The 15,096-nt window shown below is 46.6% G+C and overlaps 1 protein-coding gene across 4 annotated transcripts in view; it reads right to left on the reverse strand.

Moving 5' to 3' along the window:
- The window catches only part of LHFPL4 (LHFPL tetraspan subfamily member 4), a 48,496-nt gene extending 41,412 nt beyond the window's left edge, over positions 1-7,084 (reverse strand). For 2 of the 4 annotated variants that reach the window (XM_017965060.4, XM_035276224.2), the window contains exons 1-2: positions 6,949-7,084; positions 5,536-6,027 (exon numbers count right to left, since the gene is read on the reverse strand). In XM_017965060.4, coding sequence (XP_017820549.1) covers positions 5,536-5,941 — 406 coding nt within the window. In that variant the 5' untranslated portion in view covers positions 5,942-6,027; positions 6,949-7,084. Of the gene's footprint in view, positions 1-5,535; positions 6,110-6,948 lie in introns of all 4 variants that reach the window. The other 2 variants (XM_078351592.1, XM_035276225.2) reach the window with 1 other exon arrangement.
- Positions 7,085-15,096: the final 8,012 nt, after the last annotated feature.

Raw genomic sequence — 15,096 nt, forward strand, 5'->3', positions numbered from 1 at the left:
CAGGTGGGGGTGAGGATGTAAAGGAGACTTATATCTGCCTGTGTGCCCTTTTTACCTTCCAAATTTTGTCATGTGTACATGCATTACTTTTCCAAAAAGGCAAAAGTCTGGAAAAAATAAAAATAAAAACCTTCAACAATGCACTGCCATCTACAAATAAAGTCAGGTCAGGCATGGTGGCTCATGCCTGTAATCCCAGCACTTTGGGATACCAAGGTAGCCATCTGAGGTCAGGAGTTCAAGACCAGCCTGGCAAACATGGTGAAAACCCATCTCTACTAAAAATACAAAAATTAGCTAGGCGTGGTGGTGGGCACCTGTAATCCCAGCTATTCAGGAGGCTGAAGAAGGAAAATTGCTTGAACCCAGGAAGTAGAAGTTGCAGTGAGCTGAGATCACAGCACTGCACTCCAGACCAGGCAATAGAGTCAGACTCTGTCTCAAAACAAACAAAAATTAAGTCTGAACTCCTTACCATGACTTAGAAGGTCTCTACAGTCCAGCTCCAGCCCACTTCCCCAGTCTCAACTCTTACGTTTCCTGGTCTAGTTCCTTAGAGTCCCCAGACACAGTAGCTATTCTCACCTCCATGCCTTTGATCATCCTCTTCCTCTTTCCTACCCATCCTTTAAGACTCAGCTCAAATGTTACCCTTTTTGGAAAATCTCCTTGGCTGTCCTTAACCATGTTGGAAGTTCCCTCCCTGCCCTCAGAATACCCTGTGCATGAATCTCCCATTTCATGTATTGTACCACATTGTGATGATCTGTGTTTGATTTCTGCCTCTCCCATCAGACTATGAGCTCTCTGGGAGCAAGGATTCTTACTCAGGATCTCTAGAGGCTAGCACAGTGCCTTACAGACACACACGATGCTCTTAGTAAAGGGTTTATGAGAGAAAGAAAAGAAGTGGGGTGGGGAGAGAGAAGTGAGGCAAAATTAAAGGGTGGGAAGGAAAGGAGAACAGTAGAAGAGAGGAAAGAAAGTAAAACAGCCACTTGAAAGTACTAAAAAGAGAGAGAGGAAGGAAGGGAGAGTTGGGAGAAGAAAAAAGAAATGAGGGAGGAATGGAGGAAAGAGGGAGGGGAGGAGGGAGAGAGGAAATAAATTCTCTCAACGTGTTTATCAGTTATCATGGATATACAACAAAGACAGCGGAAGAATAAAATCCCAAATCAAATCTGAAACAAGACCCGGGGAAATATACCAGGCGCAGTGGCTCAGGCCTATAATCTCAGCACTTTGGGAGGCTGAGGTGGGAGGATCACTTGAGGCCAAGAGTTGAACAGTCTGGAAAACATAGTGAGATCCTGTCTCTACGAAAAATAAAACAAAGGCTGAGGTGGGCCGATCACTTGAGCTCAGCAGTTCAAGACCAGCCTGGCCAACATGGTAAAACCCCATCTCTACTAAAAAATACAAAAATTAGCCAGAAATTGCTTGAACTCAGGAGGTGGAGGTTGCAGTGAGCCAAGATCATGCCACCTCACTCCAGCCTGGGCAACAGAGCAAGACTCCATCTCAAAAAATAAATTAAATTAAATAATTAACCAGGCATGGTGGTGTGTGCCTATAGTCCTAACTACTGAGGGGGCTGAAATGGGAGCTTAGTGCTTGTATTGCCCATGCTACCCCTCTTCCGCTGCTCACACTTGATGTATCTTTGAGGAAATCGACCTTTCTCCATCAGTCCATGTGTGGTTCCAGAGATGGGCATGTAGCTCAGGCTGTAAACAAAGTCACCATGATTAATTAAGAGGTGGACACTTGACCAAACTGGGCTAATCTGCCGCCTCAGCCCTGGAATGTTTGCTGGAGTTCTTTTTCCACAGGCCCTGCTAAGCTGAAACAATGTAAATTAGAGCTACTAGTAGCCTTATTTGTCACCTTGAAGACAGAAGTGGATTTAAAATGAGCGAACACAGAGGAACCAAGAAATGGAGAGAGACAGATTCTTCATGGCATGATATGAGCTTCTGGCTCTGTCCATGCCCAAAGCCAAATACTCTTGACTTTCAAATTAAGTGAGCCGATAAACCCTAGCCTTTTTATTTTATTCTAATTTATTTAAGCCAGCTCGAGTTTGGTTTCTGTCGTTTGCCACTGAAAGACTGCTGACTAATATAGTGACCTAATTAGAGAGTATGCTCCCTGAGAGCAGGAATTACAATGTATAGATTTAACATCCTTAGAGACAGGGATGATGTCTCATGCATCTCACTATTACAGAACTAAGCATCGGGATGATTACAGAGCGGGTGAAAAACAAACAAAAGAATAAATGTCTTTTTGTATTTTTCCAATGGCCCCATGCTATGTACTCAGAAGACCCTAAAATACTTGAATAAAAGTTAACAGGAACAATATCTTATGATAGGCACTTTTTAATTCTTATCTGACACAAAGAAAAGCCCTTTGATTCTCCACAGTTCCTCTAAGGATGACTGATTTATCACTTTCTGAATGGAATGATCTTGATGAAAGAGTTGTTCCAGGATCCCCACAGGACTGAAAGAGATACTTTATTTTTTACTTATTTTATGTTATTTTTCACAGATATAAACCAAACAAAAAACAGGCTAGTCTCCAACTCCTGGCCTCAAGCAATCTTCCCACCTCAGCCTCCCAAAGTGCTGGGATTATAGGCATGAGCCACCATGTCTGACCAAAAGATACTTTATTTTATTTATTTATTTATTTTTGAGATGGAGTTTCACTCTTGGTGCCCAGGCTGGAGTGCAATGGTGCCATCTCAGCTCACCACAACCTCCACCTCCCAGGTTCAAGAGATTCTTCTGCCTCAGCCTCCTGAGTAGCTAGGATTACAGGCATCCACCACCACACCTGGCTATTTTATTTTACTTTTAGTAGAGGTGGGGCTTCTCCGTGTTGGTCAGGCTGGTCTTAAACTCCCAACCTCAGGTGATCTGCTTGCTATAGCCTCCCAAAGTGCTGGGATTACAGGCTTGAGTCTCCACGCCTAGTCCCCAAGAGATACTTTAAATCAGCGTACCTACCTGCTCCCCATTCCCTATTGTACAAATGGGAAACTGAGATTTAAACTAAAAGGCTTGCTTAACACTATACGGTGAGTCACAGATCCAAGTCAGCCAAGAACCCCATTCCAACACTCGTAGTCCAGTGCTCTGGCCTCTGTCCTGGTGTCACTTTATTAACCAAAGTGAATTAGTCACTCACCCAGAGAACTCAGAAATCTCTGAACAAAATGGAATAAACTGCTCAATTCTGCCAACTGCCCCCTCAGTCCACATGAGTGGGGCAGTAATGTAAGGAAAAGCCAGAAGTCAAGAACCCCCAATTGTAGAACTAGCTTCCTCCCTTACCAACTGTGTGACTTCAAGTAAGCCCTTCTCGTCTCTATACTCAGTTTCTTCTCTCGGAAACAGGGGGCAGGGAGGTGAGATTTGAAGGAGCTGATCTCTAAGGTCCCTGAAAATCTATGATTGTATGGGGGTTGTTGGACAATTCATCAAATCTCCAAGATTAAGCCCAAACAGATTACAGAGAATTTGAAGGCCAAGAGGTCAGCAACCCATCTGCAGACTCCAAATTAAGTTTGATGAATTGAGGGTTCCAGCTTGCCTTTGTAGGAGAAATACACTAGAAATATATAATATCACCTCCCTGGGTACCACAGAGAAGAATGGAGCCATATTCCTCACATCCTATAGTTCACCTTTCTCCCTCTTCAATGATCCTAAAAAAAATCCGCAACTAAATTGAGTTGGGTGAGATGAATTTGAAACAAGTCCATTAGAATGTCCACCTCTGCCTTCTTCAAAGTAGTCCTTTTAGGAGGGTGGGCAATTTTTCCAATGAGGCAGTAATTCCTCCCTGCATTTGTAAAAGTCCTCTTGTGGAAATAGACCAGCTTCATGACTTTATACTCACACCTTGGCTGTCATTCCAAGTGACAAATATCAATTTGATCACCCATTGTATTCTCTATACTTGACCTGGAGTGACTTCCAGCCATTTCCAAAAGTTACATTCCTCCTTTAAAAGATAGAGATTTCAGGCCGGGCACGGTGGTTCACGCCCGTAATCCCAGCACTTTGGGAGGCTGAGGCGGGCAGATCACGAGGTCAGGAGTTTGAGACTAGCCTGGCCAATATGGTTAAACCCTGTCTCTACTAAAAATACAAAAATTAGCCAGGTGTGTTGGCATGCGTCTGTAGTCCCAGCTACTCAGGAGGCTGAGGCAGAAGAATCACTTGAACCTGGGAGGCAGAGGTTGTAGTGAACCGAGATCGTGCCACTGCACTCCAGCCTGGACAACAAGCAAGACTCCATCTCAAAAAAAAAAAAAAGATAGAGGTTTCTTCTCAATGAAAATATTCAAGTGATTACACCCCATGTTCCCAAGCTAATTCTCTGCAATACTTTGAGCAATGGAATAATCAGCAAGTGATGTAACGCCTCCTCCAAGGGTCTCTTTTGGAATGGCAGACACTTGTTGAATGTCCTGAAGTGCTTATTTAAAAAAAAAATCTGCTGCATGATAATCACATTTCCCCCTTCTCTTTCTCATTCCTGGAAGACTCCAAACTTTTCCCTTCACTTGCTCTCCTCCCTCACCCCTCCCATCCCCTGGCCCCACTTTCCCCAGACCAACTCTCTTTCCTGCCAGCAATTAAGCAAAAGCCCAAGTTGCTGAGTCTTCAAAATCTGTCTCTGATCGAAAGGTAGGTGGAAGTGGGGGACTCTAATGGATCCTGGAAAACTGTCTCAGCATTTCTCATTCCCAAAAGGGCCTTCTCTGGTTCTTAGGGTAAGATGACTGTCTTGGTCAAGCGTTTCAGAGGGTCCCAGGGACTCATTCCCATTGGACATGGCACCAGAACTTTCCTGCCTGGTGCAAAGGTGGGGGTGGGGGATGGAGACCTGCCCTCCAGAGACCCATGTTGCCCAGTGCTTTCAACCACTCACATCTAAAATATTGGATAAGTACTATAGACAGCCTCTCCCACCCTACCACAGCATTTTAAATGCTACAAAACACTCTTTTGTTTGTCCTTTTGAAATCCTCTCCACTGTTCTACAGACGAGGAAACCAAGCCTCAGAGAAGTAAAGTGAAACACCCAAGTTGATAGTGTCAGTAAGTTAAAAGTCCAAGCCAGAACTCTTGATTCCCTATATCCTGCTTTTTTTCAACCTAACAGAAATCGATCATACCTACAGCAACCCCTCATTCAGATAAATATTTCCCCCAAGATAGCCAACAGAGACCCTTAGAGACACTAACATGAAGCCAACCCATCAATAAATGCAGTCTGCCCATATCCAAGCATACAGACCCACCTACCCAGTCCTAAGGCTCTGTACCCTGCCCTAAGGTGTCTCTCTCCAGCGCACCCCCTCCCCAGCAGCCACTGAGGGTCCGTCAGCCAAGGAGGTGTGTGTCTTAACACAGAGAAGCAGAATCTATCTGACTCCTTCAGGAAGGGGACCTGGCAGGAAGGAGTCCCGTCCTCGGCGCCTGTTCCGGGGGTTCTGCCCACCCCCTCCCCTACCTGCCAAGAGCTGCATCCAGGCGCAGATCTTGTAGACCGTAGCCGTGTTGCAGAAGAAGAAAAGCGCAAAGCAGGTGATGCAGCCAAGGATCAGCACCATGGAGAGCAGCACGAAGAAGGCGGCCGCCTTGAAGGCGCTGGACGGGATGGTGCTGAAGTCGGTAAAGGAGCCCCGGCAGGTGAGCTCGCGGCCCGCCAGCCCGCTGCCCACGCAGTAGTGGAAGAGGCCGAAGTAGCCAGGCTTGGGAGTGCTCACGCTGTCGCCCACCCAGTAGGGCTGGATGAAGACCACCACGTTGATGATGGCGAAGCAGATGGTGAAGATGGCCCACAGCACGCCGATGGCCCGTGAGTTCCGCATGTAGTGCTCGTGGTAGAGCTTGGAGGCTTCCTGCGAGGGCAGCATGGTGCCCGGGGGCGGGGCCGGCGGCGGCGGCGGCTGGCTGGGGCCGCCGGCCCGGGACGGAGCGCCGGGCTGCTGCCGGGCGGGAGCTGGGGACGCACGCGAGAAGCGGGCCTGAGTCAAGGAACCCGCGAGGGCGGGGCCTGGGGCAGAGCTGGGGGCGTCTGAGAGCTGATATGGGGAGAGAGGAGGGGGTCATGAGCGTGTTGGGGCGGTGTCTAGGGGGACTGGCAAAGGTGTCCTATTGGGGGACCTAGGAAGGGGCCATGAAAAAGTTGGGGGGCTCCTGGGATGGGGATATGAGACCTGAAAGTGAGGGGGAGGTGCTTGAAAGTGGTCATGGGGGAGTTGGGGAGGGGATTTGGGAGCTGGTATTAGGGGAGTAGGAGGGGACGGGGGGGGAGGTGGAATGGAGGCTGGAGACTGGCATTGGAGGATTAGCAGAGGGGCTGAATTTGAGGAGCTCCTTAGAAAAATTTGGGGGCTGGTATTAAGGGGTAGAAGGAGGTCTGGTATTGGGTGTCTAGGAAGGGACTATGAGGCGGTGGTGGGCGCTTCTAGGATAGGGAAAGAGGGAATTAAAGAGGCTGGGACTGGGTGACTGGGAAGATGATATGGGGGCAGGGACGGGAAATGGGGGCTGGTATGAGGGTCTAAGAGGGCAAAGTGGCAAAATTAGGATACGGCTAGAGGGGAGTCGGCTGGGACTACTGGACACGGGGCGAGGTGGGGGGGTGTCCTCAGAAGCCAGGGCTGGAGGTAGGCTGGAGGGAGCCTAGGATTGGCGGGCCAGGATTGGGGAGAGGGGCTTTCCAGGCCAAAGGGACGAAAGACCGGGGCTGCTGGGCAGCGGGGCCCGCGAGGGGCGGGCGGTGTGCAGGGACTGTCCCCGGGGGGCTGGGGAGCGGCCGGGCCCAAGTAGGGCCAGGGTTGGGGGGGGCGGCTGCCCCGCGCCCAGGCCGGACGCGCGCGAGGCTGCGGCCGAGGGGAGAGGGTGCGGGGAGACCAACCTGGGCACGGTCAGGGGCAGCGGATCCTGGACTGGCACGGCCTAGGCGCCGCGGCTCGGCGCTCCCAGCAGCGGCTGCCTCGGCCCAGGCGGCGGCCTCTGCGCGGCCTCCATCTTGCTCGGGTTCTCCCCGGGGCGCGCTCCCGCGCCAAGGCGCGCTCTCTCGTGCACCAGCGCGGCCCAGAGGAGGCGCGCTCCCGCGCGGGCGTGCAGGATGGAGCGGGGCGGAACCAGGGAAGGATGCTCCTGGTTCTGGTATTTGGAGGGAAGGGTGGCCACGATCCCCGGCGTCCCCCAGCCAGGGCAGCAAGCACCCCTCCACAGTAGGGTCCCCTGATGTGGGAGCCTCCCTTCTTCCATTCTGAGCTGAGGTGCTGTGAGGCCCCACAAAGCCCACGGGAGTCGGGGAGGGGCTGGAGGGAGTATTATCTGATAGGATTTGAACTGGATCTCTTGCTCCCAATTACCTCCCCTACAACCTAGCACAGTGCCTGAAGTTACACCATTACGCTTTCGGTCCTTTGGGTCTTGGAGGCGTTGAAGGTTCCCAGAGTCTCCTAGGAAACTGCTAACACCCCTGGGAGAGGGAACCCCCTAAACTGCTAGCAGCCCACGCCTGCGATGGGGATTCCTTGGCCACCAGGATAGGGAGCCAAGCCTGGGGAACGGGACCCAGAGTGAGTACTGGGGGACAGGAGAGAAAGGGGCTGGGACATTTTGAGTTTCCCTCCCTACCCTCTCCCCTGCCCCCAGCCCAGCGCCTGACATGAAGTAGGCACACCATAAAGATGTGTTAAAGAACAAAGCATCAAAGGCCAGGCACAGGGTTAGGCCACAGAACACCCCAGGGGCACTGCAACAGAGAGAGCATGTGTCATTTCCTTCCCAGCTGGAAAATAGCCTTTGGCTTAGGACCTGTCAAGATGATGTGGGTTGAAACCCAGACAAACTGAGACTAACACTGTCTCTGTGACCTTGCACTACCACTCTCTCTAAACCTGTCTCCTCATCTGTAAAGTGGATGGATATATAAGTGGGGTGAAGTGGCAAAAAGTAATCCATGTTAGCAGGTCTCAAACACTGGACCCCATACACAGGTCAATCTCAAAACATCTATCTGGAGCTGGGAACAGTGTCTTGTGCCTGTCATCCAAGCTACTAGGGAGGGTAAGGTGGGGGAACCGCTTGAGGCCAGAAGTTCAAGGCTGCTATGGGCTATGATCATGCCACTGCACTCTAGCTTGGGCTACAGAGACAGACCTCATCTCTAAAAGAAATAATAAAATACAACAAGAAATGAATTTCTACGTGCAAAAAAAAATCATGTAAGATTGCCAGTTATCTTTTCTCCAGTGGGGAAGTAGGACTGCTCTTTTTGTTTTGAGATTATGTATTTCCTACTTTCTTAGCGCAAAAAAATCCACTTACTTTAAGAAATAGTGGTGATAGTTAATGGAAGGTTTTTAAAATGTCTTTATTTGGCAAAATAAAAATAGGTAGTCTATTTCAATCCCAAATTTTATTAAAGTTATGGATCCATAAAATTCCATAATTTAAAGACCTTGGAGCCATATGAATTTGTCTCATTCAGCCCCTGAACATGAGGTGCTCAATAAATTTTGGTTGCCCCTTCTACTTGGTTTCTTGAAAGGCAGCCTGGCTGTTTCCTGAGAACCCTGCTATGCTGGAATCATGAGCTGAAGGGTCTGTGGAGAACGTTTCATTCTATACGTATTCCCACTTTATAGATGGGGAACAGAGGTCAAAGAAGGGGGTTGATTTATCCAGAGAGGTAGATAGATCCTGCTGTCAGGCGCTAAGTCCAAACCAGGCCATTATAGTCTTGGTGACCTGCACGTACACCTCCTAATGGTCTCCAGGAGCCAGAAAGTCTGAAGTAACTGGATGGCCACAAAGAGAGTTGAAACGACTGGTTCCTGCCTCAACTGATTGCTCACTCCCTAAAATATTCAACCATTGTTTCTGCTCAACCTTGTGAAATTTCTCCCCCAAACATTACATTTCTCAAGTCCCCCACCCCTGTAACTGAACCCTTCCCACTGCTTGCAACCAATAACCCCCACCCTTATGACTAGGCCTGTTTGTAATAGATAACCCTCTACCCTTGTGACCATGCATCCTATGACACCCTTCCCCTCCCTAAAATAGACAACCACCTTTAACTGACCATTTTGCCCCAACCTATAAACCAGTTTCTATTCCTACACCCCTCGCCTAACTCCTTTCTTGGACTTGGCCTGCTTGCACCTAAGCACCAAATAAAATGGCCTCATTGCCCACATGAAGCCTGCTTGGTGGTCTCTTTACACAATGTGCCCAACACCTGCCAGTCAGACTGATCAACCTGATTCATTAATTTATTTAATCATCCAATAAATGTGTGAGTTCCCTGTGATGTGCCAGCCACAGTTACCAGACTAAGCACTGGGGAGAAGGTGGTCAGTGAAACAGACATGGTCCCTGCCCGTGAGCTCTTATGGAGCTCACAGCTTCACAGAAGACAGAAGGTGATGGGGGCAAGGAGCAGGGTGGTGGCCATTGTTAAAGAGCATCTCAGAGTCCCCTCTGGGCTGCTCTTGGTTTGGGTCCTGTCTTGAGTATACCAGGTCATTTATTACTCTTTACTCCTTACCCTGCCTGAATTATTGCCTTATTGTCTAGCCTGCTGAGCCAAGCTAAGCAGTCCTGGGGAAAAAAATCATAAAAATCCACTTACTACTTTCCCTCAAGGCAAGAAGTGAGAGTTTTTGCTAAGATGGACCCCCAGGTCCTCTGTGGCTGCTCTACAGAGCAAAGACACCCTTTAGAGGTCTGCCCACCACCCACTCATTTCTGACAACAGTGCTTTTTCTTTGAAGAACTTTCTTTCTCCACACTTGATCCCTTAGTGGGTCTCTCTCTCTCTCTCTCTTTCTCTCTCTCTCTCTGTCATACACACACACACACACACACACACACACACACACACACCATACTCCACTCCAGAGGGGACAAATGTCCAGGCCTGGACAATGAGAATAGTCCACTGTCCTGGACACAGTGACTGGTTTATGAATGGGCCCATAACCCAGGTCAAAGAGTTGAGAATAATATCCAGCTCATGTGTTGCAGTTTACAGAAAAGAGGTATTCGCTTTCTATTGCATGTGTTGAGCTGAGGGAATTGTGAGCTGAAGCTAGTAGAGACAGAGCTTCAGCAGAGAACTTGTCTAAAAATAATGTCTACATAAAGGAAAGCTATGAAATGGAGAAGGAGGCCAGCACGGTGGCTCATACCTGTAATTTCAGCATTTTGGGAGGCCGAGGCAGGCAGGTCACTTCAGGTCAGGAGTTTAAGACTGGCCTGGCCAACATGGCAAAACCCTGTCTTTACTAAAAATATAAAAGTTAGCCAGACATGGTGGGGAATGCCTGTAATTTCAGCTACTTGGGAGGCTGAGGCAGGAGAATCCCTTCAACCTGGGAGGCAGAGATTGTAGTGAGCCGACATCCTGCTACTGTACTCCATCCTGGGCAATGGAACATGACTCCTCTCAAAAAAAAAAAAGGAAGAAGAAGAAAAAGAGGAGGAGGAGGAGGAGGAGGCGGAAGAAGAAGAAAGAAATGGAGAGAGAGCATTCAGGTGACATAGTCTGAGCACTTGGATCCATCTGTGCCTGAAAATCTACTTCCAAACTGTTAATAAACCAATTTTTGCTTAAACCAGTTTGAGTTAGTTTTTAATAACTTCCAATCAAAATAACTAACCTCAATAATTTACCTACATTCCTCCGAAAGAGGTAGGGGCATTATTTATCCAATATACCACTTTTATAGAAAAATGCCTGGGCCAGGCCCAGTGGCTTACACCTGTAATCCCAGTACTTTGGGAGGCCAAGGTGGGTGAATCACCTAAGGTCAGGAGTTGGAGATCAACCTGGCCAAAATGGTGAAACCCCATCTCTACTAAAAATACAAAAGTCAGCCGGGTGTGGTGGCGTGCACCTGTAATCCCAACTATTCAGGAGGCTGAGGCAAGAGAACCGCCTGAACCCAGGGGACAGAGGTTGCAATGAGTTGAGATTGCACCATTGCACTCCAGCCTGGGCGACAACAGTGAAACTCTGTGAAAGAAAAAAAGGGAAAGAGAGAAAGAGGAAGGAAGGAAGGGAGGGAGGGAGGGAGGGAGGGAGGGAGGGAGGGAGGGAGGGAGGGAGGGAGGAAGAAAAGTGCCTGGATGAGTGAGCCAGTCCTGATAGATTGAAAGTAGAAGACCAGAATTTGAAGCCTATCTCTGCCACATGTTAACTGTGTAACCAGGATGACGATGCTACTCCTCAGAGCATTGTTTTCTTCATTTGTCAAGTGGAGAAGAACGTAATTCCTTCTCACAGATGTTGTGAGGATTAAAAGAGATAATGGATAAGAGCTTTGTAAACTGAAAGAGGCTATAAATGCAAGTGATTATCATTAAAGTTTAATAATAAGTGACTTGTCCGAAGAGTAGAAATAGCAGTAGTATTGGAAATGCACTTTCTGAGCCTTAAGAAGCTGGGACAGGACATGTTCTCATTCTAAAGACTAAACTTGGTGCAGTTACAGAAAGAAAATTTGAGAGCTTTCTATGGGAAGAACATCTTATCGACCCTAGGGAGGGGCCAGACCAGAATGGAAGACTCATGCGATTCAGATGGGGACTGCAGCTCCTAAGCAAGGATGATTCTGGACTGCATTTGGATGAGAAGAGAAGCCCTGAGCACTTTTAGCCAATATCCTGCTGAGGAGTGATTTGCAGCTTGCTGGTAGCTCTTACTGCATTCTAGGTCCCCTGTTCATTGTCTTACCTGTATCATCTCATTTAATCTTCACAGTAACTCTATGAGGTAGTGTTCTGGCAGAATTGGATCTCCTATAAAATTGATATGTTAAAGTCCAATTGCCCAATACCTTAGAATGTGACTGTATTTTGAGACAGGGCCTTTAAAGAGATGACAAAGATATAGAAGAGGTCATATGGGTGGGCCCTAATCCAAAATGCCTGGAATCCTTATAAAAAGAGATTAAGACACAGACAACACAGAGACCAAGGGATAATTGTGCGAGGACATGGCAAGAAGGCAGCCATCTATAAGCCAAGGAAAGAAGTCTCAGAAGAAACAACATTTGTCAACATTTAGACTTCTAGCCTCCAAAACTGTGAGAAAATTAATTTTTGTTGTTCAAGCCACACAGTGTGTAATATTTTTTATGGCAGCCCTAGCAAACTGATACAGCGAGGCACTACTGTATGCCCATTTTACAGATGAGAACACTGAGGTTCTTTGATATGCCCAAAGTCACACCTCTAGCAAGTAGAAGAGCTGGGGTTCATCCCCAAGCAATCTGATTCAAAGCCCACATTCTTAATTGTCATGTCATATAAACCATTCTCAAGAATGGATTCAATTTTTTTTTCGTGTCTCGCTCTGTCACCCAGGCTAGAGTGCAATGGCACAATCTTGGCTCACTGCAATCTCTGCCTCCCGGGTTCAAGGGATTCTCCTGCCTCAGCCTCCCAAGTAGCTGGGATTACAAGTGTGCACTATCATGCCTAACTAATTTTTGTATTTTTAGTAGAGACGGGGTTTCACCATGTTGGCCAGATGGTCTTGATCTCTTGACCTCATTATAGGAGGATCTCTTTAGCCCAGGAGTTTGGGGAAAAAAATATCTTCAAGGCCCTGGGCAATATAGCAAGGCCCTGTCTCTGTTTTAAAAAATTACAAGGGCCAGGCATGGTGGCTCAAGCCTGTAATCCCAGCACTTTGGGAGGCCGAGGAGGGTGGATCACGAGGTCAAGAGATCGAGACCATCTTGGTCAACATGGTGAAACCCCGTCTCTACTAAGAATACAAAAAATTAGCTGGGCATGGTGGCGCGTGCCTGTAATCCCAGCTACTCAGGAGGCTGAGGCAGGAGAATTGCCTGAACACAGGAGGTGAAGGTTGCGGTGAGCCAAGATCGCGCCATTGCACTCCAGCCTGGGTAACAAGAGCAAAACTCCGTCTCACACACACACAACAAAAAATTACAATAGACAAATCCTACAGGTTTTCCATTTCAACATATAATGATGGTTTCATACACACATTTAATTTAAAGACTGATTCCTTAAGAGATGACTATCCTGTTTATCTTTATCTTCACAAGCACAAATGTATCTAGTTTATGTATTAATGCTTTGTAGACTTCATAGATTAAGAACCTATAAAGAGCAAATTCTATAGGCAAATATGAATCATTTAGAATTTTCCATGTCTCCCATATTTTCAAAGGAATAATGATTTTTTTTAAAAGGCAGAACGGTTGAATGTTTTCACATCTTCAAATAGACTTTCTTTGTTTCTTTCTTTAGTTTCTCTGTTTTCTCCAACTTTAGTGCCTGTGAAGTACAGGATGGAATAATATATATAAAACCTTGGTTATTGTATTTTATGGACAATTAAGGAATTTTTCAAGAATAATTTATACCATACACCTCCCCAATTGCATTTGTCTTTAGGACCTAACCTCCCACAGAAGATGAAATCCTCTGTGCTAATGTTAACTGAGCATCTACTGTGTGACCAGCACCTTATGTATTTCACCATGTAAGGTTAAGCAGTACAACGGCTGAACCTGTAGGTTCAATGTTATAAGTTAGAAAAATAAGGTTCAGATAATTTTTAAAAACACATACAAGTGTAATAATAGACAATGGAAAGTCAGAAGGGTGAGAGTGGGGGGAGGATAATGAGAAATTACTTAATGGATACAATGCACATTATCTGGGTGAGGAGTATCCTAAAAACCCTGACTTTACCATGACACGATCTATGCATGAAACAAAATTTCACTTGTATTCCATACACTTATTTATTTGAGATGGAGTCTCACTGTGTTGCCTAGGCTAGAGTGGAGTGGTGTGATCTCAGCTCACCACAACCTCTGCCTCCTGGGTTGAAGTGATTATCATGGCTTAGCCTCCTGAATAGCTGGGGTTACAGGTGCACACCACCATGCCTGGCTAAATTTTTTTGTATTTTTTAGTAGAGATGGAGTTTCACCATGTTGGTCAGGCTGGTCTTGAACTCCTGACCTCAAGTGATCCACCTACCTTGGCCTCCCAAAGTGCTAGAATTACAGGTGTGAGTCACCACACCTGGACTGTACTCTGTAGAGTTATACTTTTTTTTTAAAGAACAACAACAAAAAAAGCCAAATCACACAAGCTCTTAGGTATCAGGGTTAGAATACAAATACCTATTTATCTGACTTTATAGCTCTAATTCCTATCCTTAGGGGCTTAGGAACTTAAAGATTGATGTAAGGAATGCATGCATGAGGTGTGGATGAAAACAAACCCAGATTTCGTTCCTGGAACTACCACTTTCTAGATATGCAATATTAACAGCAAATAGCTTTTGAATGTTCTTCAAGTGCTCAGCACTTTGCGTGCACAATATCTCATTCAATCTTGAAAAATTTTGGAAGAAGACACTACTATTGTTATCATCCTCACTTTAAAGATGAGGAAACTGAGACGTAAAAGCAGTTAGTAATGTGCAGAAATGACCCTTGAACTCAGATGGTCTGATGCCAGTGCATGTGTTTATAACCAACACTATACATGTAAGTGATTATCGTTAAAGTTTAGTACAAAGTGACTTGTCCAAAGAGTAGAAATAGCAGTAGTATTGGAAATGCACTTGCAGAGCAGTTGTAAAGAATTGAATCGTAGGCCAAAAGCAGTGGTTCACACCTGTGTAATCCCAGCACTTTGGGAGGCTGAGGCAGGTGGCTCACCTGAGGTCAAGAATTTGAGACTAGCCTGGCCAACATGGTGAAACCACCCCATCTCTACTAAAAATACAAAAATTAGTCAGGCACAATAGTGTACACCTGTAATCCCAGCTACTCGGGAGACCTAAAGGACAAGAGACCTTTTTAAAAAATTTACTTTGAAATGCATAAAACACAAAATAGATTAATAGAAAGATGGAGAGATGAAGATGAAGAGATATGTGATAAGACATTGCAAATGTTATTGGTAGAATTTAGGCAGTGAGCATATGGCTGTATACTATAAGACTCTTTGTCATTTAACTTATTTTTTCTTTTTCCTTCTTTTT

This window comes from Callithrix jacchus, chromosome 15, assembly GCF_049354715.1.
Source record: "Callithrix jacchus isolate 240 chromosome 15, calJac240_pri, whole genome shotgun sequence".
Classification (NCBI taxonomy): domain Eukaryota; kingdom Metazoa; phylum Chordata; class Mammalia; order Primates; family Cebidae; genus Callithrix; species Callithrix jacchus.